At 44.4% G+C, this 23,016-nt stretch overlaps 5 protein-coding genes across 5 annotated transcripts; 3 read left to right on the top strand and 2 right to left on the bottom strand.

Annotated features, from left to right (window-relative positions):
• Positions 1-10: 10 nt before the first annotated feature.
• On the bottom strand, positions 11-1,756 carry pdap1b (pdgfa associated protein 1b). Its single transcript, XM_049744158.1, has 6 exons — positions 1,590-1,756; positions 1,223-1,314; positions 962-1,048; positions 777-898; positions 504-655; positions 11-400 (listed from the first exon to the last, which is right to left on the bottom strand). Exons 1-6 carry the CDS (start codon positions 1,600-1,602, stop codon positions 336-338), a joined length of 531 nt encoding a protein of 176 aa, XP_049600115.1. The 5' UTR covers positions 1,603-1,756; the 3' UTR covers positions 11-335.
• Positions 1,757-2,099: 343 nt separating this feature from the next.
• On the top strand, positions 2,100-3,337 carry bud31 (BUD31 homolog). The gene is made up of 4 exons (XM_049744166.2): positions 2,100-2,297; positions 2,446-2,568; positions 2,699-2,865; positions 2,942-3,337. The coding sequence occupies exons 1-4, from the start codon at positions 2,204-2,206 to the stop codon at positions 2,990-2,992; spliced, it is 435 nt and encodes a 144-aa protein (XP_049600123.1). The 5' UTR covers positions 2,100-2,203; the 3' UTR covers positions 2,993-3,337.
• A 326-nt stretch (positions 3,338-3,663) lies between these two features.
• On the bottom strand, positions 3,664-8,750 carry smcr8a (Smith-Magenis syndrome chromosome region, candidate 8a). Its single transcript, XM_049744064.1, has 5 exons — positions 8,661-8,750; positions 7,989-8,147; positions 7,278-7,886; positions 5,580-7,151; positions 3,664-5,505 (listed from the first exon to the last, which is right to left on the bottom strand). Exons 2-5 carry the CDS (start codon positions 8,012-8,014, stop codon positions 5,046-5,048), a joined length of 2,667 nt encoding a protein of 888 aa, XP_049600021.1. The 5' UTR covers positions 8,015-8,147; positions 8,661-8,750; the 3' UTR covers positions 3,664-5,045.
• On the top strand, positions 8,742-15,346 carry top3a (DNA topoisomerase III alpha). Its single transcript, XM_049744060.2, has 19 exons — positions 8,742-9,238; positions 9,432-9,491; positions 9,573-9,646; positions 9,714-9,789; positions 9,929-10,037; positions 10,148-10,291; positions 10,397-10,567; positions 10,659-10,759; positions 11,329-11,403; positions 11,494-11,576; positions 11,663-11,873; positions 11,944-12,129; positions 12,202-12,331; positions 12,493-12,606; positions 12,674-12,839; positions 12,955-13,101; positions 13,183-13,305; positions 14,108-14,781; positions 14,892-15,346. Exons 1-19 carry the CDS (start codon positions 9,026-9,028, stop codon positions 15,044-15,046), a joined length of 3,012 nt encoding a protein of 1,003 aa, XP_049600017.1. The 5' UTR covers positions 8,742-9,025; the 3' UTR covers positions 15,047-15,346.
• Positions 15,347-17,917: 2,571 nt separating this feature from the next.
• Positions 17,918-22,110, top strand: LOC125983154 (chromobox protein homolog 8). Its single transcript, XM_049744141.2, has 6 exons — positions 17,918-18,216; positions 19,833-19,876; positions 20,018-20,083; positions 20,175-20,241; positions 20,400-20,685; positions 20,776-22,110. Exons 1-6 carry the CDS (start codon positions 18,148-18,150, stop codon positions 21,216-21,218), a joined length of 975 nt encoding a protein of 324 aa, XP_049600098.1. The 5' UTR covers positions 17,918-18,147; the 3' UTR covers positions 21,219-22,110.
• Positions 22,111-23,016: the final 906 nt, after the last annotated feature.

Raw genomic sequence — 23,016 nt, 5'->3', positions numbered from 1 at the left:
TTTTTCAACATTTTTATCGTATTAATCTGAAATATTTTAATGACTCAGTTATATACAGTGTAAAACCCAAAGAAAACAGTGCCGATGCTCAATAAGCAAAATGGACATTGTAAAACGATAAGTGTGATCCATTTCATGTAAAACCTCATAGCTTCATTCTAAATTGTGTGCAACCCAGCTGGAACTTTATCAATATGGCCATTATTCCAGCTCCAAAATGCACCACCGGTAAGGTAAATACTGTTCATAGCACTTTTTTCCCCCTTTCAAAATAGTCTAATTCATATTGCGTCAGTCCACAAAAACGGGGAAATGGTTCTGATAAATACTCTGCATCATTTCAGTGAGAGGGAATTTAATCCTTTAGCCGCTGCTGCTGCTGCTTCTTTTGCCTCTTTCGCTGCAAGAAAGAAAACATGTGGTTAGTAATAATGTCTAAAATGTGGTATTTTAAATATATGAATAAGTGCAAGGCACCACTGTGCGTAGATTTTTTTTAGTACCTTTTTTCTCTTCCTCTTTCTTTCTCGCTGCCTCCTCTCTCTGTTTCTTGATGATGGCGAGGCGGGCGAGGTCAGCTTTAGCCTGGTCTGTCTTTCCTGCGAGATGCATCTTCATGTAGCGCTCCTTTGCTTTCTGCTTCTCAATTTCCTCTCTGTGTGCACAGAAGTGGAAAGAAAATCAAGAGAAAAAATTCCTACAGAACTAATGGCCTAACTTGTGACACTGCACTAGAACAACACTTTGGTCCTTTGACTGATAGGGAGTACACAGACCTTTCTCTCCTTGACAACTGCTTGGGCTCATCTAACTCGATGTGTGTCACCTTCTTGGACTTCTGAGCAATTCTGTTGGGGTTCTCAATTTCTATCAAGCCCTCCACACCTACTCTCTTCCTCTGCAAACACATCACAACAGCTCAGAGTGCTTTCTTGAAATGTTACAAATATTTGGGACATACCTGTGAACCGTCATCATCACTATCATCTGACCCTGACGCTTGTAACTTCTCGGTAACGTCATTCTGAGCTGCACCCTCTTCTTCATCCTGAAACAAAGAATATAGAAAGTCATGCATTTAGACCACAAGTTAATATTGATACAGCCACATTAGTCACTTATTGTAGCGATGCCTCAGAGCACCAACGTAAATAAACCTAAACTCCCTTTTAAATGGAACTATATATCCACTAATGGGTGATCTGTATTTTTCTTTAAGTACCGTCTTCCTCTCCTTCTCCGCCTTCATCTGGGCGTCAATCTCCTCTGGACTCGTGTAGGTCCTCATGCGACCCTTGTGGCTCCCTTTCCGACCTGCAGTGAAGATGACGTACGTGAACAGATTTATTCTGTTTACTATTCCCACAGTGACGAGGAAAACCATTACACCCGTATCGAAAGCAAACGTTTTCACACACATGACATCGGTGTAATGTTAGAACGCAACTAAGCGAATAAAAGCGTAAACTGATTCCAGTCTATGTTTTCTTCCAAGACATTTGTTACCTGTCTTCAAGTGACCAACGCGTGCTAATACGGTAATATCTGCGAATTCACCCAACGATTAACCTTATACACAATCATCTTACCTCCTTTGGGCATTTTGATAAATACTGTACGTGAATATCTAACAGTTAGTAAATAAAACAAAAGACATTTAAGGCCGAAGGAAGCTGACAGCTGGCTAAACTCGGAGAGGAGCAACACAATCCAGTAGTGATGAGTTGTGCCCTAGGATATGCCTGTTTAAATATCCTCAAAATGAAAACATGGCCAGGGATATGTCAAACACTTGTCCCCGGAAAAACACATATTGGCCATGGTTCGACTTTAGTGTCTGTATATTACGAGTCACAAACGAAAAAACAATCAAACGACATTTATGTCTTCTAAACGGCATTTAATTTGTGCCCTGAAGTGATGCAATATCGCGAAAACCATAGCAGGATAGTTGCTTCAATTTTGTCACAGAAGATTTCGATAAATTACCTAACTCCACATTTGGGAATAAATTGTTGCCCAGTTATTCCGAAACATAAAAATAAAATAGGTATAAATAAATTACGAAAACATGATGTGACGTCAAACGTGTGCTGCGCTTGCAATGGACCCCAGTGACGCCCAATTCAAGGGTCAGAAACGATCGCGCTAGCCAAAGAGGAAAACAGAAGGTTTTGTTCCGATTTGGACAAAGTGTAAGAAAATGCCAAAAGTTAAGAGAAGTCGTAAGCCACCACCAGATGGCTGGGAACTCATTGAACCTACTTTGGATGAGCTGGATCAAAAAATGAGGGAAGGTAAGGCGAAACAAGATCATTTAGCTATCATCAACAACGGCCCCGCGGAGCAAATATTTTCAAATGTGTCCAATCCGTAATTTGAAACATTCGAGTCCACAAATGTCTAACATTTATATCCTTTCTCTATTTTTCTTCTTCCTCTCAGCTGAAACCGAACCTCATGAGGGTAAGAGGAAAGTGGAAGCTCTTTGGCCAATTTTCAGACTGCACCATCAGCGCAGTCGATACATCTACGACCTGTTTTTCAAAAGAAAAGCCATCAGCAGAGGTAAGGATGACCCTACCTATCTGTAATATTTAGCTTATTATGTAACTGCGTGTCAGTTGTAATTGTTTGTAATATATATGAAATCGTTATTGTGTGTTGAATGCCAACCAAATGTTTGTTTTCCTCACAGAGCTGTACGAGTATTGCATAAAGGAAGGCTACGCTGACAAAAACCTGATTGCAAAGTGGAAGAAGCAGGGCTACGAGAACCTGTGCTGCCTGCGATGCATCCAAACACGTGACACCAACTTTGGGACAAACTGCATTTGCAGAGTTCCAAAGAGCAAGCTGGAAGTTGTAAGTCTTTCAAGATTCTCCCATCTGAATAGACTTCATTTTCAAATGAATGTCTGACTTTTTTGTGTCTTTGTAGGGAAGGATCATCGAATGTACCCACTGTGGATGCAGAGGATGTTCCGGTTGAGTGGAGGACAGAAAGACGTGCCCGGGCCTCCATCTTTGTTGTCATGCATCTTGTCACCAACTATTGTTAGCATCATTCCCTGCAGTCTTTATCGGGCTCAGAAGTACGCTGAAAGGGGCCTTCTTGTATTCATTACAATTGTTTTTCTGCAAAATCTGCTGTCTGTAACCTTTCTTTAATACCTTCAAGACCTCTGAAGGGGAAGGTGTCTTTGAGTTAATTGCTTCAGGCGTGACATGTTTCATTTCATTCATTAGAGGGCTAAGTGTGAATTGATTTTGTTTTTAAAACCTCTTGGTGTTGTAATCATTTGAATAAAACAATTCTGATTGACATCCTTTGACATAGCCATGAATACGTCTCACCTTCTTTAATTGAATATTCAGTTAATTAGCCACCGAGAGCCGCTAAGAAGATAAATTAAGATATATTTCGAACAAGTCATTAGTCTAGAACTGCAGCTGTACAATGTTTTCATTTAAGATTAAAATGGGGAGTTATAAACTGGATTTTTAAGTCTACATACAGAAGCCTCACTTACCTTTAGCCTGTTTCTGCAGCTCCTGCAAGAGAATGAGCTGTTTTCCCCAATGATGATTTAGTATTCATGCCACCTCAGAAGCTAGCACATGTGTACGTCATCACGGAAACAAGTCACACAAACACAAGTCTCTTGGAGCACTTCATGTTTAATGAGCTGTCTGTTGAATTAGTTGTTCAGTATCAGTAGAAGGGTCCTCGACGACTCATTTAACTCCTTTGTGACCTAAACGTTAGTGCAAAAAATGTTAATGGGATTTCAATAATTGAATGGCAAAAATGACTTCAAAGCTTGTAAATCAATATACACAAAAATGCGCACAGACATGATGCAGATGGAACTTAAGGACACTGAGTGTTTACACGTTAAGCACACTGGTATGGCTTAGATTACATTCTTTTTGCATTACAGGGAGAAGGAAGTGCCAATAACAGCTGAAGAAGTGTGTTTAATAGGGCACATGCAGCAAATGGGGTTAAAAAGTGGCAAGTGAAATGTACGCTGCTCGACATTCGCAAAATGGAAATTAGTGTTTGAGACAGAAAATACAAAAAAAAAATGCATCAAAGATCAATTTTCTTTGTTCAAAGTAAATGTGACAGAAATGCCGCCATGATACTCAAACCCATGCAGTCACATGTACAGAATTATTAGTGGATACAGAATTTTGGCAACAGAAAAACATGGATTCAAAAGATGGCTGATTTCATACATTTGTGGATTGGATTTGTGGACTAAATAAAAACAACAGATGAGTTTTGTGATTACATCTAACAAAGACCACTGATCAGGCAACAGTAAATTGGGTCTTTATAAATATGCAACAGTCATCCAGACTCGAGCATTCCCTCTCACTTTTCTTTCACGCACGATAAAGCCCAAAACATTACAATATTTCACTGTGGCACAAAACGGTCTCATGCTGACAGCACAACACTCACACCTTAAGACAACAGTGAAATTCAATACATTAAGGTTAAATAACTTGGAAGTTTTGCTCAACAGCGGATCACGTCACCAGGTTTTTATCGCTGTTGGGAGAATATTTGTGTAACCGCTGATTTTTCAGGACATGCACTACCACGTGGATTCAATTTCATATGGCTGAAACAGCCAATGGGAACGTTAGTGGACAAAGGTTGCTTGGTGCTAATGAAATTTCATGGACACAATATCAGCATAATGCACGTTTGTTTCGGACCAAACAAGCTATTCCTGGACACAAACAGCAGTGTGAATATAATTTACAACAATAAAAAAAAAACTGAGATACTACTCACATATTGTGTGTGTTTGAGAAGGGATTGATCCTGCATTGTAACCCCAACAATATGCAAATACTGTTTCCTTGATTCCTACACACACACACACGAGACGGCTCTGCAGAGATAATACAATAAAAATCAGTGCAGTTTGATCTGAAATTAAAATGATCATCCTCGGGATCAGGATCATCCTTAGTCCATTAAAAATAAAAGGGTAGCGGTTCCCTGAAGAGAAAAATAATAATAATCAGATTTTGTATAAAACGCTGCTGGTGTAGGTGAAATTAAAAGAAGGCGCTGCTGCGGTGCGGCCATCAGAGGCGTGCAGGTAGTGCTGTGTGATCAGGTAGCTGAGGTAGAGCACTATCTGTCTGTCCTCCTCTCCCAGGCCCAGCTGCTCCTGGAGGAAGAAGGTGCGTCGGGCCAGAACGCCTTCCATCCCCTCTGTGGTGTTGACAGGCAGGTGGAGGTGGTGGGTGAAGGTGAACAGAAAGGCCTTGGCCGCCAGGTGACACAGTGTGCTCTGGACGTGAAGGAAGTAGGTGGAACCGCGCCGGACGTAGGTGCGGTGGTCAGCCATGTTGGCTAGCAGTTTGCCATCATAAGGTGGACAGCGTAAGGTCTTCTGGTCGGCGTCCAAGATGGAGATGTAGCGGCTGTAGCGGGACAATGAGTACAGCATGCTGGAACCGGCAGGAGATGCCACTCTGAGAGACAACATGAGAAATATTTGTCAATTGTCGTGACCATTAGAAAGTCAATAATTACTTCTAAAATGTACCTTTGCAATCCAATAAGTTTCCATCTGTGCAGGTCCGTAAGGCTGAAAGGGCAGGCCAGCCACGCCTGGACTCGCTCTCCACACCTCCCTGGAGCAGGTACAAAGAGGGCTAGAGCAGAAACCAGCCGGCGAACTCTGGCCTCATCGGCGCCGAGCACCACCAGCGTCCTGCCGCTCAGCAAAGACCACAGAGCCTGTATAGCAAAGGGGTACTGTCGCACAAACCTCAAGGCCCCTTGTCCGGCCTTTTTCTTCTGACGCAAGGTCAGCAACCCCCCATTGCCGACAGGAGAAGCGGTCCAATCGGAACCGGTGGATGTACACGTGGTACAATCCGAGCCGTCCTCGGCCGATGTATGGGACACGGCATCTCCGAGGAGTCCGGTTGTGAGGTTTTCTGAGCATGGTGATCCTACAGCATAGTCATCCTGGAGTGGAAGTAGGGCCTGGGGCTCCTGGTTGACCACCAGGATTTGAGCATTCTGCAGGTGGGCGGTGAGACGAGGCACCGCATCAGGCGGATTATCCAGAAAACCTTCGTGAGTCATACAGCATGCGGTATCCATCGGAACAAAAGTAGAGTCCTTCTTGCGTCCTTCCTTCCTTGGTTCCTCCAACAAAACCTTGGGTTCCCCGTCTTCATCAGTAGCATCACCATCCAGATGAGTTTTATGGTCACAGTCTGGGGTCGAGTCGGACTCAGCATCCAGAACTTCCGGCTTCAGGCTTGCCTGGTTGCCACAGTTTCCAGTAGGTTTCTCAGAGCACTTCTGGGTCTCCGATTCCTGGTCGGAACAGGAAGTCTTGAGATGGTCCTCTTCAAGCTTGAAGTCTCCAGTATGGCTAGTCTCAGAGGCAAAGTCCAAAAGCTTCGGAGGTTCCGGTCCCAGCACGACTGGATTGATGAGTTTGGAGTTGTCTACAGCATGGTTCACAGCACAAAGTGGTCGTAATGTCGCCCTTCCATCCAGATCATCATAGTCGTCTTCACAGAGGTCCTCCTCAAACAAAAAGTTCATAATGCTCTGCTTTCTGCGGAGGGCTAGGTCCAAGCGACGTGTGTGCAGGTAGCACAGGTCGCCTCGGAAACTCCTTTCCGTCTCCTTCAGGAGCTCCACGGTGGCCTGGTAGAAGGTGTCATCGCACAGCTCTTGGAGGGTCTTGAGGCGCTTGTCGAAACATTTGGCTGACTTTGCTTTAATCAGCTGCGGCGTGTAAGACGGCCTGCGTGCAACACGCTCGTAGTCTTCCTCGCCAATGTCCACTTGGCCCGCGTGACCATTTTGTTTCTCCCCTGCGTCAGCGCCGCTCGAAGGCTTAGCTAGCTCGGCGTACTTGCCGAAGAGCTCTTCGCACTCGCTCATACACTTGTGACACGTAACGGCCTGAGGGTCTCGGCGGGGACGATGATGGTACGAGCTGATCTGTCTCAGAAGGTCTCTGTGTTCGTAAATGCTCTTCTCCACGTTGGCGAGCTCGTTGGCCTTTTCCACAGCATGAGGCGAGTACATGCACTGAGGCCCTGCCTCTCTCTGCAGGCCCTCCTCCCTCTGGAGAACAGAGTGAGTGTACCTAAGAAAAAAGAAAAGGCGTGGAATTAAGTTTGGCTCAACTGTCTTCTGGAATTCAATTATGAAGAAACTGTCAATAATTTTCAAGTTAAATGTATTGCTACTACAGACTCAAGGAGGTACCTACTCTAGGTCTCGAAGCTTCCTCTGGAGTTCTTTGGCGAAGGCTCTGCGGTTGCCGGCCTTCAGGCACTCCGAGGCCTTCGAGAAGCGCCCGGACAGCTCCTGAAACTGCAACATGATCTTCCTCTCATCTGCTGAAACATACGCCATGCAGAAGGGACGCACAAAGCCCCTCGCCTCCAGGTCGTACAGTGTAAGGTGATGGACGTAGGCAAAGGCGCCCTCCTTAGAGTCACCCAGGACAACCCTGGAGTCCTCCACAAAACTGAGCCGAGGGTATCCGCTGCCTGGCGGATGCCCCACGAAGGAGGCCTGGTAGTCCACTGACATGATGCGTAGGGAGAAGTAGTTGAGATCAAAAGTGCCACAGACTTTGGGGTCATCAGGAATGGTGAGGAGAGGCTGAGGACCCACTTGCTCGGAGAACTCCGAAATGAGGATGAAGTCTTTTGTGAACTTAGCGTATGAGGTTTTGGCCCAAGGGTTGGAGTCAGCCAGAGGGTGGAGGGGAATGGAGAACTCTTCTGGAATAGCCCATGGGTCAGGAGTGGACTGACCATCATCATCATCCTCTTTTGTGAAAGCCACCACGTCAGGTGAGCCTATCATAGTGCTGTTGTTGAACAAGGCATGAGAGACACCACTCTGTGCAGCTCATCTATCAATTATGAATAAGCAGACACTCAAATGCAAGATAGACAATGTAAAGTCACACCTGATCACTGTGGTCTCATCGTCCATGCGCTGGCATAAGAGCTCCTCCAAAAAACATGATGTGGACTTTGTGTCCCAGGGTCCAATTTTGCCATCGGGGTTTCAGTCCATAAGATATGATGCTCGACGTTAATACTTGCCATGTACTCAGGTCAGCGTCCTAGGAACAAAAGCAGCAATCCGTGCATCCGGCCATCATCAGATCGTTCATGCAAAGTCAAGCATCAGCGTAATGAAATTCCGCGACTCTCTCCGTCTTTTCTTCATGTCTTCATTTCCATCACGTTGGCGTGTTTGATCTACAGATGCGTCCAGCAATCACGCTGCTAGCGGGCAAGAACGACATCATCATTATATCACCGTGAGACTGACGCCATGTTTACCCAGCTGCTGGGAGTCGTGTCAGGTGACTCAACCACCAATCCGATGCAAGAATTCCACACCAGCATAAATCGCGATGGAGCGAAAGTTGAAGAAATTTCATTGTTTTTACCACTCTGTACAAAATAAAATCTCTAAAAATGATATCAACTTGGACGGAAATCGTGGTGCAACGTTACCGTCGCAGGAAATGCTCAAAACCTGTTTATTTGCGACCATATTACCTTATTGTTATTTCTTGAAATCAATATCAATGTAAATATTATAATGTCATATATACAATCGGTTTTACCCAGATGGAGGTCGATATTTTTGCCACGTGAAACTTGTGTCCATAAGTTTGTTCAGTCGAACGATTTACGCCATTTTCGGATTTTACGACACCACGACAGAATACGGTAGAATTTGACGGGCGGGCGCGCGTTTTGTAAATATCGTGAAGTTGAACTTTTGTTATTAATAAATAATAAGAAAGAGTATGTTGGGGAATGTATTTTGGCAACGGGAAACTTTATTTAGTCGATGCAGTAGTTGACATGGTGACATGTTATGTTTTCAAAATGGTTATAAAGTCTTTACTGGAACTACCTAGCAAACATGCTAATACAGACGCAGGACAGTGGAAAAGAAGCCGCTTTATGTGAATAGAAGCCAGGTATGCAAGTCGTGAACCTCCTCACAAAACATCTGCTTCGACTGGGACAACAAAGGCGACGGATCCAGTTGAAGTGTTACTCTACAGCCCACGATTCATTGGCAACTTTAGACATGATGCGGAGGGGTCAGATCAAGAGGGTCCTCTGCGTAGCGGAGAAGAATGATGCCGCCAAAGGCATCTCCGAAATTATGTCCAGTGGCAGGTCCATGCGGGTTAGTTTCCGAACTTGTCAGTGTCATTTTTGTATGGATGCTGTCATGAAGTTCCTATTCCAAACTTGGGCTCCAGAGCAAGAGGGTTATAAATGGAATGGTTATAAATGTGTTTGTCTTTATTATGCTTCAATGCGCCCTCATGTTTTTATTTCTACTTGGAACTGTAACACCCTTCCATTTTATTTTTTAGAGGGAAGGACTGTCCAAATTTAACAAGATCTATGAGTATGAATATCATCTCTTTGGTCAGGTATGTATAAGCAACGAAATGCATAATACACCTGTTTCTTTTGCTTCCTCTAATTGCCTGTTTCTCTATGTTCACATCTAGAACGTGACGGTAGCAATGACATCAGTCTCGGGACATTTATTAGGTCTTGAGTTTAAAGCCCCTTATGATAAATGGTAAGCTTGGATACTATGTGACTTTGCATTCTGCAGATGATTTCATATTTACATTTTCTTTCCAAAGGCGCAGTTGCAATCCAGTGCTGTTATTTGATGCCGAAGTCGAGAAGTATTGCCCAGATGGCATGGTACAAATTAAGGTATGTCTCCTTACCTTTCTAAGCAATTACCAAAAGAAGCAAGATAATTCTTTGCTTTGAAACATATTATCTAGCCTTCTACTGCAACTTCCCTCTGTTATTATGTTGTTACAAACTTCTTCCGTTGCTATCGTTCCAGCGTACACTGGAAAAGGAGGTGAGACAATGCCAGGCCTTAATTATCTGGACTGACTGTGACAGAGAAGGAGAGAACATTGGCTTTGAAGTCATCAATGTCTGTAAGGCAGGTAAGGTTAACTGAAAGTTGAACAATTCAAAACATCTTAAAATAAATGAAGGTACAGTTGTGGATATGCATTAATAAGTTGGTGTAAAAGATTTTTTTTTTTTTTTTTAGTGAAGCCTAATTTGCAAGTGTTTCGGGCAAAGTTTTCTGAAATCACCCCCAACTCCATTCGGAGAGCTTGCGAGACACTAGCCGAGCCGGACGTTAACGTCAGTGACGCCGTTGATGTCCGCCAAGAGCTCGACTTGCGGATAGGTGAGGAAGCGCATACACGGTATCTCTGTGAGATGCTTTCAAGATTCTGTGATGCCGCAGATGATATGTCGGTAGCCTTACGAACTTCTCCCTGAACACACACAGGTGCATCCTTCACAAGATTCCAGACCCTTCGCCTCCAGAAGATCTTCCCAGAGTCTCTGGCCAATCAGCTCATCTCTTACGGCAGCTGCCAGTTTCCCACTCTGGGTTTCGTGGTGGAGCGTTTCAAAGCCATCCAGGCTTTCATTCCTGAGACTTTCTACAAGATTAAAGGTGCATGCAAATCCACTTGAGGTTTGGTGTTAGTAGGTTAGGGGAATAGAAATTTTATTTAAACCTGGGTCTTTCTGCTTCTTTGTTGAAGTGCTACACGAAGTTGAGGAGGACACTGTGGAATTTGGATGGAAACGATATCGGCTATTCAACCACACAGCTTGCCTAGTGCTCTACCAGATTTGCATGGAGGTACACTGGTTAATTAAGCACATGATGTTGATTCAGTGTGTCTACTCTCAGTAGACAGCAACGGAATCCATGACTGTGCGAGAAGAGCACTTACTGTACAAGCGCTCTTTGCCAAATTACTCAGAGCTGAGCAGAACACACAGTAATCCAAAGATAAACACCATCCTGCTCTTGTTTTCATTTTTAAAAGTGGACTGTAATAAATCACACCCACGCATAAGTATACAACAAAATGATACTTGACAAAGTTGTTACAGTAACTTACACCACTGATGTTGATTCGGATTGATGAAATAATTCGAGCCGAGATATTTATCGCAACTTTGAGCCAATACCTTCCACAAGAGGTCAGAAAAACACCAAATGTTTTTAAAGCCCATTATAAGTTATGTTATGCAGACTAGTGTCAGAGTCATCCCAATTATAGAAATGTCTGATTTAGTGATTATTGCAGATTTTGATCTAACCATGGTTGCCGCTGGCTTAGAAACATGCACAATGTAATGAAGCCGAATACAAAACTGTTACAAGTGAGTATACTGTAGTGTACGTTTTCACTTCTTTCCTAGGATCCCATAGCAACAGTCACCTCAGTAACCAGTAAGCCCAAGAGCAAGTGGAGACCAATGCCTTTGGACACTGTGGTAAAGTCAAGCAGCCGCCAGTACACTCGCCTCGACCGCCATCGCTTCCATGAGCCTGATCATGTGCATTTTCTCCCCTCCCCGCATCAGGAATTGGAAAAACTGGCATCTCGGAAGCTGAGAATCAGTGCAAAAGAGACAATGAAAATTGCAGAGAAACTTTACACACAAGGGTGAGAGTGAGTTAGTATGTTTTTGGCCACCCATTTACGATTTTGGGCTAAAGTTGACTTTAAATATTGTGGCTGTTTCTGTGAAGGTTTATCAGCTACCCTCGCACGGAAACCAACATTTTTCCAGCATCCCTCGCTCTCAGCCCCTTGGTGGAGGAGCAGATGCAAAGCCCTGAATGGGGGGCATTTGCTCAGCGGGTGCTTGAACAACCAGGGGGTCCCAACCCACGGCAGGGCAAAAAGTCGGACCAAGCCCATCCCCCTATACACCCAACCAAATACACAAGCACGCTACAGGTAGACACACTTCATTTGCTTTACACAAACTTATATCACCACCATTGTTGTTGATTTTTTTCCATTTCAGGGAACTGAAGGACGTGTGTACGAGTTCATTGTCCGACACTTCCTGGCTTGTGTATCCCAGGATGCTTTGGGACATGAGACCATTGTGGACATAGACATTGCTCAGGAGAGGTTTTCCACTTCAGGCCTCATGATCGTCGCGAGGAATTACCTAGATGTTTATCCTTACGACAAGTGGAGCACGAAGGTAAGGTGTTAGGGGGCAAGCATCAAACATCAATGGTTGGAATCTTAACTGTCAATTGTGTGTGTGTGTTAGGTGATTCCAGTATATGAACAAGGCTCCCAGTTCCAGCCATCTGCTATAGAGATGGTGGACGGTGAGACGAGTCCGCCGCAGCTGCTCACTGAAGCTGACCTCATATCGTTGATGGAGAAGCACGGCATTGGTACATCACAAATGCACATTTTGAGCCTTGGCTTATGGATGGATGGATGGATGGATGGTTGAGAGCAATATAGTCATATATAATAATAATGCACTGATCCAATTTTTACAAAGTTTTGAAGTTTAAAAAAAAAAAAATCGCTTGTGTTAACATTTTAACAGGCACCGACGCGACACACGCAGAGCACATTGAAACCATAAAAAGTCGCAAGTATGTGGGCTTGACAGCTGATCAGAGGTTTCTCCCTGGGGAGCTTGGCATGGGACTTGTGGAAGGTAAATCACACTCTCATGCTCCAATATTATTATTTACTGAAATGATTCTTGCCATCTCTTTGCTTAGGGTACAACGCCATGGGCTATGAAATGTCAAAACCACACCTACGGGCAGAATTGGAGGCAGACCTCAAGCTGGTATCAGAAGGAAGGAAGGACAAAAGGAGCGTGTTGCAGCACCACATCCAGAAATACAAGGCTGTTTTCATCGAGTCGGTCAGGAAGGCAAAAAAGTTAGTGCCGTGTTTATATTTAGACATCCCATTCCTGCTGCTAAAATGACAGAGTCACTGTAGGCTGATGCTTGTAAGTGAAACTATCAAGAAGTAAACTTCAATGCCTCCTTAGGTTAGATGAAGCTCTGTCGCCGTATTTGGGTGCTGCTCTGGAGATCCCTGAAACTGAGCAGCAAGATATGGAGATCCCGCTGCCTATCAGGAAGTGTCCCCACTGTGGACGGGACATGGTGCTCAAGAAGAGGAAGGAGGGAAACGGGTGAGAGGATCAATGCCGCGGAGCTCATTAAAAACAAGCTCATTTTTTAGATCCCTAATGTTTTCCCTCCCACCTTGGTAGTAAGTTCCTGACCTGTGTGGGCTTCCCAGCCTGCAAAACAGCCGTATGGTTTCCTGACACGGTGCTGGAGGTCGGTCGAGACGACAGCGTTTGTTCCATCTGCCGCCCGCGGCCTGTTCATATGTGAGTATTTTAAACGGATGAAGGTACAAAGAGTTCAAGAAACGCAGGTGCGTGCTGAGTCACAGTGACAAGCAAGTGGCTGCCATCGGTAGAGATGTCATCAGAGCAATTAGACGACTTATAATTAGCTGAGTGCTGGAGCAATGTGAGAAAGGTGTTTGCAGTTTTTTTGGGGCATTTTAACACCGCGAGGTGTATGAAACGGCGGCGCATCTGGCAGAGAGCCTGGGAAATGATTCTTAGTCTATTGTGAACGCCCATCTCTGAAGGTGAAACTATTTATAGCTCTCCATGAAAGTCATTTGGACAACCAATAAGTTGTGAATTGTGGGTAATGATGCACACCTTTGCAGTTGTGATCAAATTCTTTGCATCAGTGGGCGTTCACCCTGCGACCAAGTGCCAGAGCACAGTCCAAATATAGGACTTACACATTTGGCAAGCAGTGAGATCGAGTCCTTCACACCAGTATCTGTTGCCACAGCAACTCTTCACATCTTAAAGCTCAATCACAACGCTTAAACAAAAACAGATTTTTTTTCTTCAATTTACAGTTCACCCAGTAGTTTGTTCTGTAAATAACTATAAATGCAAAAACTTTCAATGTTGCGGTCTCCTGCGGAAGCTACTTTGCTGATCACCATGGCAACTCGCTCTTAGGGTCACTTTTGTTTTTAGACATGCATTTAGAAAAGGAAAAAAAAGATACGTGCATCCATCCATCCATCCATTTTCTGAAGCATTTTATCGCAGGCGCACTGAACTGGTCATCAGCCAATCGCAGCTACTCTGTGTCCTTCAGGTTAAAGTTCAAATTCCGAAGGGGCAGTCTTCCCCCCATGATGCCTTTAGAGTTTGTCGGCTGCATCGGTGGATGTGACGAGACTCTCCGAGAGGTGCTGGACCTTAAATATCTTCGAGGAGGAGATGGGGGAGGAAGAGAGGTTCCCCCAAGGCCAGCACCACCCCGCGAATCAAATGCAAGGCCTTGTGCACCACCCTCTGCCCCCTCTTGGACCGCACCGCCTCGTCCACCACCAGGGGGCAATAACATTGGCGCACCTAGCAATGATGTCATTGTGTGTAACTGCGGTCAGGATGCGATCTTGCTGACCGTGCGCAAAGACGGTCCCAACCAAGGACGGCAGTTCTACAAGTGCAATTCGGGAACTTGTAATTTCTTTCTGTGGGCGGATCCGCCCAGCCATCAGGGGGCGCAGCAGAATCATTGGCCTCCGCCGCCACCACCACCGCCATCAACGCCACTGCTGGGGTTTCGGAACACAGCTGGAGGAGGTGGCAGCAGGCCTAAAGGGGGCGCTGGAGATACAAAGTGCAACTGTAACTTGGCCACGGTGACGCGCACTGTGCAGAAGGACGGGCCCAACAAGGGACGGGTGTTCCACACCTGCGGGAAACCCAGAGACCAACAGTGTAACTTCTTCCAGTGGGCTGATGAAAACATGGAAGCACAAGGTAAGAAAAAGAGAAGACATTTCAAAGACAATAAAAATGTTTTGAGCAGACTCACAAGTTGTTGGCCACAGTTCACGTCCAGTGTTTTGACCTCTTTTCCTCTCCACCAGGTGGCTTCCAGGACGGCGGGTTCAATAGCAACAGAGACGGAGGGAAGAAGGGAAGGAAACTAAAAGAGGATAAACCCCCCGCTGCCAAGAAACCTCGTTCCTGCGGCATATGCCACATGCCGGGACACACGCGCATCACTTGTCCTCAACGGTGACAGCGGCACGTTGCTTGAGTCAACTCCTCTTGTGACTTAAACGTTTGACAGCTATTCCAAGTGGGCGGGGTCAAATGAAGTGAAGGGACTTGGACCAGATGAACACATATGTGTCAAAACTACATGTCAAATTGTTTGCATTTAGTAGAATTCCCGTATTAAAACGAGGTCTATCTAAAAAGGAGGCCTTTTTATTCAACTTTGCGGCTAAGAGCAGTTTGCTTTTCTTTTGACACTTTTGATTCAAATTCTATTCCTTTTTATTGTAACTGACTGATAATAAATTGAATGTTTTCTATATTCTGTTGTTCTTTACTGAGAGGTTTGCTTTTATTTCTTGGACTTTTCCGCTGAAATGATTCATCTCAAGTTTGGTTTCGTTATGACTCATTTGTCTTCAACCGCAAGTTCACAGCTAAGCATGTAGGGCTCAGTAAACTGGAAAATGACCTTTTAATCCTCTGCTGCAATACTGATGAAACCTTAAAGACACTGTAAAGTCAATTTGGAGATTTGTTTGTGACTACACATTTACAAGACATTTTGTCAAAAGACCAAAAAAAGTCATGGCGAGATAGCGTTAATTATGTTTTAATTAGTTTTTCAACATTTCAGTTTTTCAGATTTTTGGGTGTGGTTAAAATGTCTTGCTTTTTTTATTTTCAAGTCTTTTTTTATCCATGGTATTTTTTTTAATCATTCAATTTTGACAGAATTATTTACTAATTTCCTGTTCGGTTTAGACTTAGCTGTGAGTACATTTTTGAGTGTATGGGTTTTTGGGCTGGGTAGGTATTTGGGGGAATAGGAAAAAATAAATAGTGCAAGTTTTTGACATTTTTGCTGCATGTGTTTGAGTTTTGGGGTATTCAGGAAGAGATTTTTGTGAGTGAGTTTGTTGGTGTATGTAAGAGCAGCTAAGTGTGATCTCGAATGCTTTATTTTTTCATTTAGCAAATGATTTCGGATTCACTAAGTGAAGTATGGAAATGAATGTGCCTTCTTCTGCTATGACTTGAACGTCGAAATGCCAAAGCACATAATGGCGTTGCTCCACAAAGTTTGTGCAGCTCACTGCAGGGGACCCCCCCCCCCCCCCCGTTGCCCTCTCGCTCGATCCCGATTTAACGGGAAACGCATAGATTCCCGTATGGGGAAATGAATGTGTTTTATTTTGTTGATCTTCCAAGGAAGTAAGTAGCGCGGATCTTACTGGCACGTTCGGTGAGTCACGCGTGACTCATCACGAGTGGGCGCTAATGGTCCTGCGGTGTTGTTTTTGCGCTCCCTACTACACGCGCACGCACGCACGCACACACACTGTCGGTATCCGGGCAGATAACAAGTCATGTGATATCGTTTTTTTTTTATTTTTTCCCGAATTGCAGTAATAACCGACTTTCGGGAAGTGTCACATCGCTACCTTGTAAATGTTCCTGCAGGAGGAATGCTCTCGAAGCGCCGTAAGCGTGATCACGTCACCGAGTCCACATAAAAGTCAATACCACAACTTATATATGATGAAGGAGAGCACATTGGACCATGCACTGTCTAACCTAATGTATAATAAAAATGCCATTTAAAATATTGACAAAATACGGGCCTGAAAAAAACCCACACCTCAAAACTCATTTCAAAACTTCTGTAGAATCTTTTTGCTGATGAGTGCTTTGCATCAGTACACCGGAAATGTATTTTTCTGGATATTCCAAATGTTATCGGCTACGCTCAGTGTTTGTGCAATAGCACGGAACAATTCTAAGTGGACACAAGAATTAGAGCAGACTTAAAATAGACTCAGTTGCAAATCCTTCATTTGTAATGACCGAATAACTCATTGTTACCACTCAACTTCTGCATTCACTTTTGTTTTGACTTGTTTCTGCTTTCCTTCAGGGTAGTTCAAATCACACTTTGCTGAGAGGGCGTAAGTGAAAAAGGTTCATTTCCTGTGGCAATTGTCCTCGCTTGACATCTGTTCTAGACGTCACACCAGACCCTGATGTCGTCACGCATCTAATTATTATCTCATTTCATTTATAGGTCAAAGTTCACGGTCAACATAGATCACTGTTCACCCCCCCCCCCGAGCTGCTTATCAACTCTTCCTGCTGGCTCATCATCATCATCATCATCCAGCTTTTCAGTGGTTGCTGTAGAAACAGTTGTCATGGCGACCAGTGCCAGTAAGTGATGCAAGCATTCCAGGTGCATGCAGACCATGACTGTAGACCCTGTGCATCGTGTACAGCTTTGGTTTTACTGTAAATGATCCAGCTTCCTAATATGTTATCTGGGCCCTTAGCAAGCGTCCGCTCATTCACCATGTCAAGATAAGAAAGAGGTGTTGAGCTCAAGTTGCTCTTGTAACATCCAAGTCAACACACTTTTTAAGCACAACTCTCCTCTTTGTGGACATCTTTAAGATGTACAATCATTTCTATGTTGTTTTGCACTTGACTTCGAGATTTGGAGCAAACATGGATGGGGAGGTGAACATTTTCACCCAAGTGAGTGCCTCGAGGCTTCTTTTCAACCGCAGAGTGTGATCTTTAGCGGCTAAACAACTCTGAGAAGTCCCTCCATTGATGCTGGAAAACTTAATGAGAGGGTACAGTCATGTAAACAGTAGTTTGAAACTATAAACTTGATGATTCATGTTACCTGTACACAGAAGAATAAGAAGGATATTTGAGAGAAAATGTCAAGGTATTTTCTATAACTAGCAATCAATATGCAGCTTCTAAGGCGTTTTTTAAAAGTTAAATTCCTTAATTTGAACAGTGACCTTCTCGAAGTCTCTCTCTCGCGCGCGCTCGCTCGCTCGCACTCTTTCTCTCTTGCGTGCGCGGCCCCGTAGTTGGGGGCTCGGCCCTACGTAATGGCGTCGGGAGCGCGCGCGCGACTTAAAGCAGCGCGTCGTCCCGTGTTGATGTGTCGCAGATTTGAAAAAGTGAGCCAGGAGAACACTTTGTGCATCGAGAAACATCGGAGGCATTATAGAAGCCCGAAGGACCATTTTGATTTCATTTTGAGCCTCCTTTTTTCCGCTCCTTCCTTCTTCTTCCTGCCTAAACAGAGGCTGCTTGTTTTGAGCGGCGATGGAGCTGTCATCCATTGGAGACCAAGTGTTCGCAGTGGAGTCCATCACAAAGAAGAGAGTGCGAAAGGTGAGCTCCGATACTTTAATCCACTCTACTCAACTTACATAAGTTATTTTTCGGGTGCTTTTCCGCCACGGAGAACCGTGTGGTGTGTCCGTGAAAGAGAGAGAAACTAGGCCACGCACTTTCCATTCACTCACTAAGACACATTCAAACTCCATTTTTCCTTTCGTGGGGCGTACGTAAACGCTGTTTGGTTTTATTTCTGGTGGTCGTGATTCATCATGATGTCACGATGGCGCTCTATTTTAATTTCTGGAAGTTGAGCGTTTGCTCGCTGCTGTAGCGTGCAACGATGCTGCAGCATGTTTGTGCACGAGCCCACGCAGATACAGTACACAACAAGAAGGGAAGGGAAGGGAAGGGGGTGTGTACGTTTATCACTGTGCTGTGTGCAAGGTGACCGACCAAAAGCAAAACACATTTTTTACCTTCCCATGCAGGGCTTGTTTCCATTCATACGCACTTGAATAAAAAAATAAAATAAAAAGCAAAAGGTAACTGTCTTGTGTTTACGTAAAGTTGCGTGTTGATCGTAGTACGCAGCGAGGCTGCAATTGTTCCACACAAGAGACGTAAAGATTGCGCAACAGCACGTTGTTTACATGTTCCCGTGGCCCCACCTATCTTATCCTATCCTATCCTATCCGAGCCCCGCACGGTGTAGGGTTCTAGAAGAGTCGCTCGTGTGTCCGTGCACCGTCACGTCACGCGCAACTCTACGGGGAGAGAGAGAGAGAGAGAGCGAGAGAGCGCGCGCGAGAGACTGAAAGGGGGCGCTCACTGACGTCATTCCTCAGAAGAACACCATTTGACAAGGAGAATAATACCCCCGCCTCTCCACATTTGCACACTTTAAAGTGGCAGACATCACCTCGCTTCGCCTCACGCACTAAAGTACACGTTGTACTTTTGCTGGTTTCATGTGTTGTTTATACCCTCAAGGGTAAGAATTTTGACTTGTACAGTTGTGTACATGTAAAGCATGCTGATGGAGTGCTTACTTCATTTGCATTGGCCACCTTGTTTTATCTGTCTACATTTGTTAATCCACCATTTGTGTTGAATTGAAGTGGTCATAACACCACTACAATGATGCTATTTGTTAGCCTGTCCATAGCATTTTGCTATTTTTTTTTTTACCATTAAGCTAAATAGACTTTGCGTGATTGTTTTTAAATACACAATGTATAATTCTTAGTTTTATAGTAAAACTAACGCTCAACATCTTGAAGCCTGTTTTTATAAATGTTATTTGAAGATGTTTACTGTCTGCCAGCTTTTGAGTTTACTGCCACCATACAGATTTTGGATCTCAAATTTTTACTCACAATTCAGAGCAAAAAAATGGGGTCACTCATACCTCATGGCACATTGAAGTCCTACACACTTTTAAATTAACAACTAACAACAATCTCAAATGAGCAAGAACACACTGTTACATCAGTCATAAAAAAAAAACGATTCATGCAGACGTCATAAAATGAAATACTGAATTTTTTTCCTTTGCTGGAATTTTCCAAATGGATTATTTGGGATGACATGAGGCCAAAAAATCATTTTTTCCTGTGAGGCTAATAGAAAAAAAGTCACTTTTGCCATTCTCTCTCTCTTGTCTGCAGGGTAATGTGGAGTACCTGCTTAAGTGGCAAGGATGGCCTCCAAAGTGAGTAATCACTGAGTCATCACCCAGTGACATCATCCCTTAAATAAACGCTCACATCCAGCTTGATGACTGACCTGCTCTTCTATACGAAGATGGGCGGGCGTGACCAATGTTAATGTCTTCTTGTGTGGCCCTCGGCAGGTACAGCACTTGGGAGCCGGAGGACAACATTTTGGACCCTCGTCTGGTCCTGGCCTATGAGGAGAAGTGAGTCAAATCGATTTTCATTTGAAATTGTTTCCCCAATTGTTGTTCTTTTGCTCATCTCTTTGTCTTTGTGTTTTGGTGACGTTACCAGTCAGCAGAAGCTAAGAGCTCTGGCCTATCGCAAGAAAGGGCTCAGACCCAGAAGCCTCGTCCTGCGGGTAAACTCATATTTCAAGTCTTGACTGGCTTACATGAATGTCAAGTGTTGGATATGTATGTGTCAACAGTCAGTTGCGGTGTCACTAATAATAAATGTATTCATGTATGCAGATGGTGAATCCAACCTAGTGTCCTCCAATCTTCTATGTCCTTGTAGAACATCTTTGCTATGGACCTCCGGAGCGCCCACAAGGCCCCCGACAAGCCCCGGCTCCGCCTCTCGCTCACCCGCGCCATGAGCACTGATGTGGACCATGTCGAGCGTGGATCCGTGCACTGTCGCTCGGTGAGGAGGAGGAGGAGCAAGCAGCTGGCGTCCAAGAGGAGCCGCTCCAACATAGCCGTCGGGGGCAAGAAAGGCCAGGACTGGGAAGACACCAGCGAAGAAGACAAGCAAGAGTCCGAAAGCAACACAGAGGAGAGACGGGCAGACAGCTTATATGGTTTGTTGAATGACCTTTGACCTCTTTGTTATGCTCAACTTCTCTTTAGGCAAGAAAAATAGTACCTTAATTGAACTCTCTGCCTTCAAGGTCATTCCGAATGCAGCTCGCCTCCCCACATACTGGAGCGGCAAGATCTAGAGTTGGACGTGGAGGAGAACGTCACCAAAATGTGGTTGGAGCCGCGAGACGGGAGTGCGGAAACGGTCGTGTGTGACCAATCAAAGGACAGCGCCGCGGCGCTCCAAGACGGAGGAGAGGATGCGGTTACCGATGACAACAGGTCAGACGGCGACACGGGAGAGGAGGAGGTGCTGTTGGGGCCAGAGAGTCCCGACATGCACCTGAGAAAAAACCCGAGTCCGGAGGGAGCGGGCGCAGATGCGGCTTGCCACAATCAGAACGTTACCACGGCGACGGCCGTTCAATCAAAGCATCCTGGGAAGGTGATCATGACCGAGGTGACCATCAATTCTCTGACAGTGACTTTTAAAGAGGCGACGGTGGCGGAGGGCTTCTTTAAGGACTGGTAGCTGAAGGCACGTTCATTCGACAACAATAATCAGACTCGCCGCTCATTTTGTAACTCTTCATGTATGTAACATGTTTACAAAGATAAATTCCTGCTGAGAAGACATTATGTTTGAATTGAAAAACAAATGGGTGGTGATTTTTATTATTGAGGTTCTTTTATTGTGAATTTCTGAGTCAAATAATGAGACAGTAGTCCCTTCTTCCATGGGTTACCCCTAAACCTAACCCTAACTAACCCCAACCCTAACTTCTTCCATGCAGCTACCTTTTGTTTTGATTCTTCAGGGTCTTATTTTTAGAAATTCCAGAGTTCAATAACGAGGCAAAGGTCAAACCAACTCACTTCTTCCATGCAGCTACTTTTTACCAAGAATTGAAGTGCTTTCCAGCAAGACATCACACTCGGATAGTGTGTGTTCTTATTGATGTCTCATTTTATGATTACAAATATGTTTGCTGAAGACATTGGCGCCTTTGTGAGGTTATTTCTGTCGCAACAGAAATAAAACAAAGAGATGTAATGACTGATGCTCACATGAAGAGGAATGCACAAAAAAAAAAAAAAAAAAGTACTGTCGTGTTTGCTGTCTGTCCGTTCTAAGCACTATAAATGCTACTTGGTTCTATTTTTGTATTACCAGTTGATAGTCCATTCTTTACTCTACACTAACCTTTGTGCTTTTCAAAGGAAGTATCATTTTACACTGCTGCTGTTAGCTTTGTACAATAATGTACACTAAGCAGATGTTCATTAGATCACACAGTAGAGAGCTTTTGTTATTTATTGCATGTCATGTGCAGAAGCTAAACTAACTTACAGTACGTGTCGGAATCATGTCTTAGAAAAATGTTTTTATTTTGACTGTTTCCAATAAACATGAACTGAAATGATGACTTTGATTTGATTTTGGTCTATCAGTAGTGGTAACCACGGTGAAGATAAAGTAGGTTCAACTATCGTGAAATAAATGGAGCTGGGCGACGTAACGCACGTCGTGAAGCTGCCCCCCCCCCACCCCACGCAAAATTGAAGGAAAATAGTTTGTTTCGTTTGTGCCGTAAAATTTTATCTGCGTGAAGCTGCCCCCCACGCAAAATGGAAGGAAAATTGTTTCTTTCGTTTGTGCTGGTTTGTGCCGTAAAAATTTTCGTTTGTGCTGCATCGGTTTTTTAGTTATGAACGATTATTTTATGGGTCATCCAGAGTTCACTCAGCCCCCAATCTGCTCCAAATGAACCCAAAATGGTACCGTTCGTTTGTGCTGCAAAAACCTTGGTTTGTGCTGATGCGGTTTCGTAGCTATTACACGAAACCGTAGCAGCACAAACAATTAAATGTGCAATAGCTACAAAAGCGTAGCAGCACAAACGAAAGTTTTTGCAGCACAAACAAAGCACAAACGAACGGTACTATTCTGTGTCCATTTGAAAGTAAATGGAGGCTTGGGTGAACTCTGAATGACCTATAAAATAATCTTTCATGACTAAAATACTGTTGCAGCACAAAAACATTTTTACGGCACAAATCAGCACAAACGAAGCACAAACGAAACAAACTATTTTCAGTGAATTTTGCGTGGGGTGGGGGGGAGGGGGGGCAATTTCACGCAGGTTTAAATACAAGACAGCTAACGAGAGGCAGGTGAGGATGATCACACTGAAAGGGCACAGGTGGGGAGGGGAGGGGCGGGCACAGGTGGGGAGGGGAGGGGAGGGGCGGGCACACAGACACACGAACCGAAACTGACATTAAAACAAGGAAACAAACTGTGACAGATCTTGACATCAACATTCCAG

Source organism: Syngnathus scovelli, chromosome 16 (assembly GCF_024217435.2).
Source record: "Syngnathus scovelli strain Florida chromosome 16, RoL_Ssco_1.2, whole genome shotgun sequence".
Taxonomy (NCBI): Eukaryota; Metazoa; Chordata; class Actinopteri; order Syngnathiformes; family Syngnathidae; genus Syngnathus; species Syngnathus scovelli.
This window is presented reverse-complemented; position numbering and strand designations above follow the sequence as displayed.

Coding starts and splice junctions, on each gene's coding strand:
- pdap1b (XM_049744158.1), bottom strand. Junction 656..776: donor CAGTTGTCAAGGAGAGAAAG/GTCTGTGTACTC, acceptor CTGTGCACACAG/AGAGGAAATTGAGAAGCAGA. Junction 401..503: donor GAAAGAGGAAGAGAAAAAAG/GTACTAAAAAAA, acceptor TCTTTCTTGCAG/CGAAAGAGGCAAAAGAAGCA.
- bud31 (XM_049744166.2), top strand. CDS start 2,204: ATGCCAAAAGTTAAGAGAAGTCGTAAGCCACCACCAGATGGCTGGGAA. Junction 2,298..2,445: donor GGATCAAAAAATGAGGGAAG/GTAAGGCGAAAC, acceptor TCTTCCTCTCAG/CTGAAACCGAACCTCATGAG. Junction 2,866..2,941: donor CAAAGAGCAAGCTGGAAGTT/GTAAGTCTTTCA, acceptor GTGTCTTTGTAG/GGAAGGATCATCGAATGTAC.
- smcr8a (XM_049744064.1), bottom strand. CDS start 8,014: ATGGACGATGAGACCACAGTGATCAG. Junction 7,887..7,988: donor GATGAGACCACAGTGATCAG/GTGTGACTTTAC, acceptor GTTCAACAACAG/CACTATGATAGGCTCACCTG. Junction 5,506..5,579: donor AAACTTATTGGATTGCAAAG/GTACATTTTAGA, acceptor GTTGTCTCTCAG/AGTGGCATCTCCTGCCGGTT.
- top3a (XM_049744060.2), top strand. CDS start 9,026: ATGCAAGTCGTGAACCTCCTCACAAAACATCTGCTTCGACTGGGACAA. Junction 10,292..10,396: donor AGAGCTCGACTTGCGGATAG/GTGAGGAAGCGC, acceptor GAACACACACAG/GTGCATCCTTCACAAGATTC. Junction 13,306..14,107: donor CGCCCGCGGCCTGTTCATAT/GTGAGTATTTTA, acceptor TGTGTCCTTCAG/GTTAAAGTTCAAATTCCGAA.
- LOC125983154 (XM_049744141.2), top strand. CDS start 18,148: ATGGAGCTGTCATCCATTGGAGACCAAGTGTTCGCAGTGGAGTCCATC. Junction 20,242..20,399: donor CCAGAAGCCTCGTCCTGCGG/GTAAACTCATAT, acceptor ATGTCCTTGTAG/AACATCTTTGCTATGGACCT. Junction 20,686..20,775: donor ACGGGCAGACAGCTTATATG/GTTTGTTGAATG, acceptor TCTGCCTTCAAG/GTCATTCCGAATGCAGCTCG.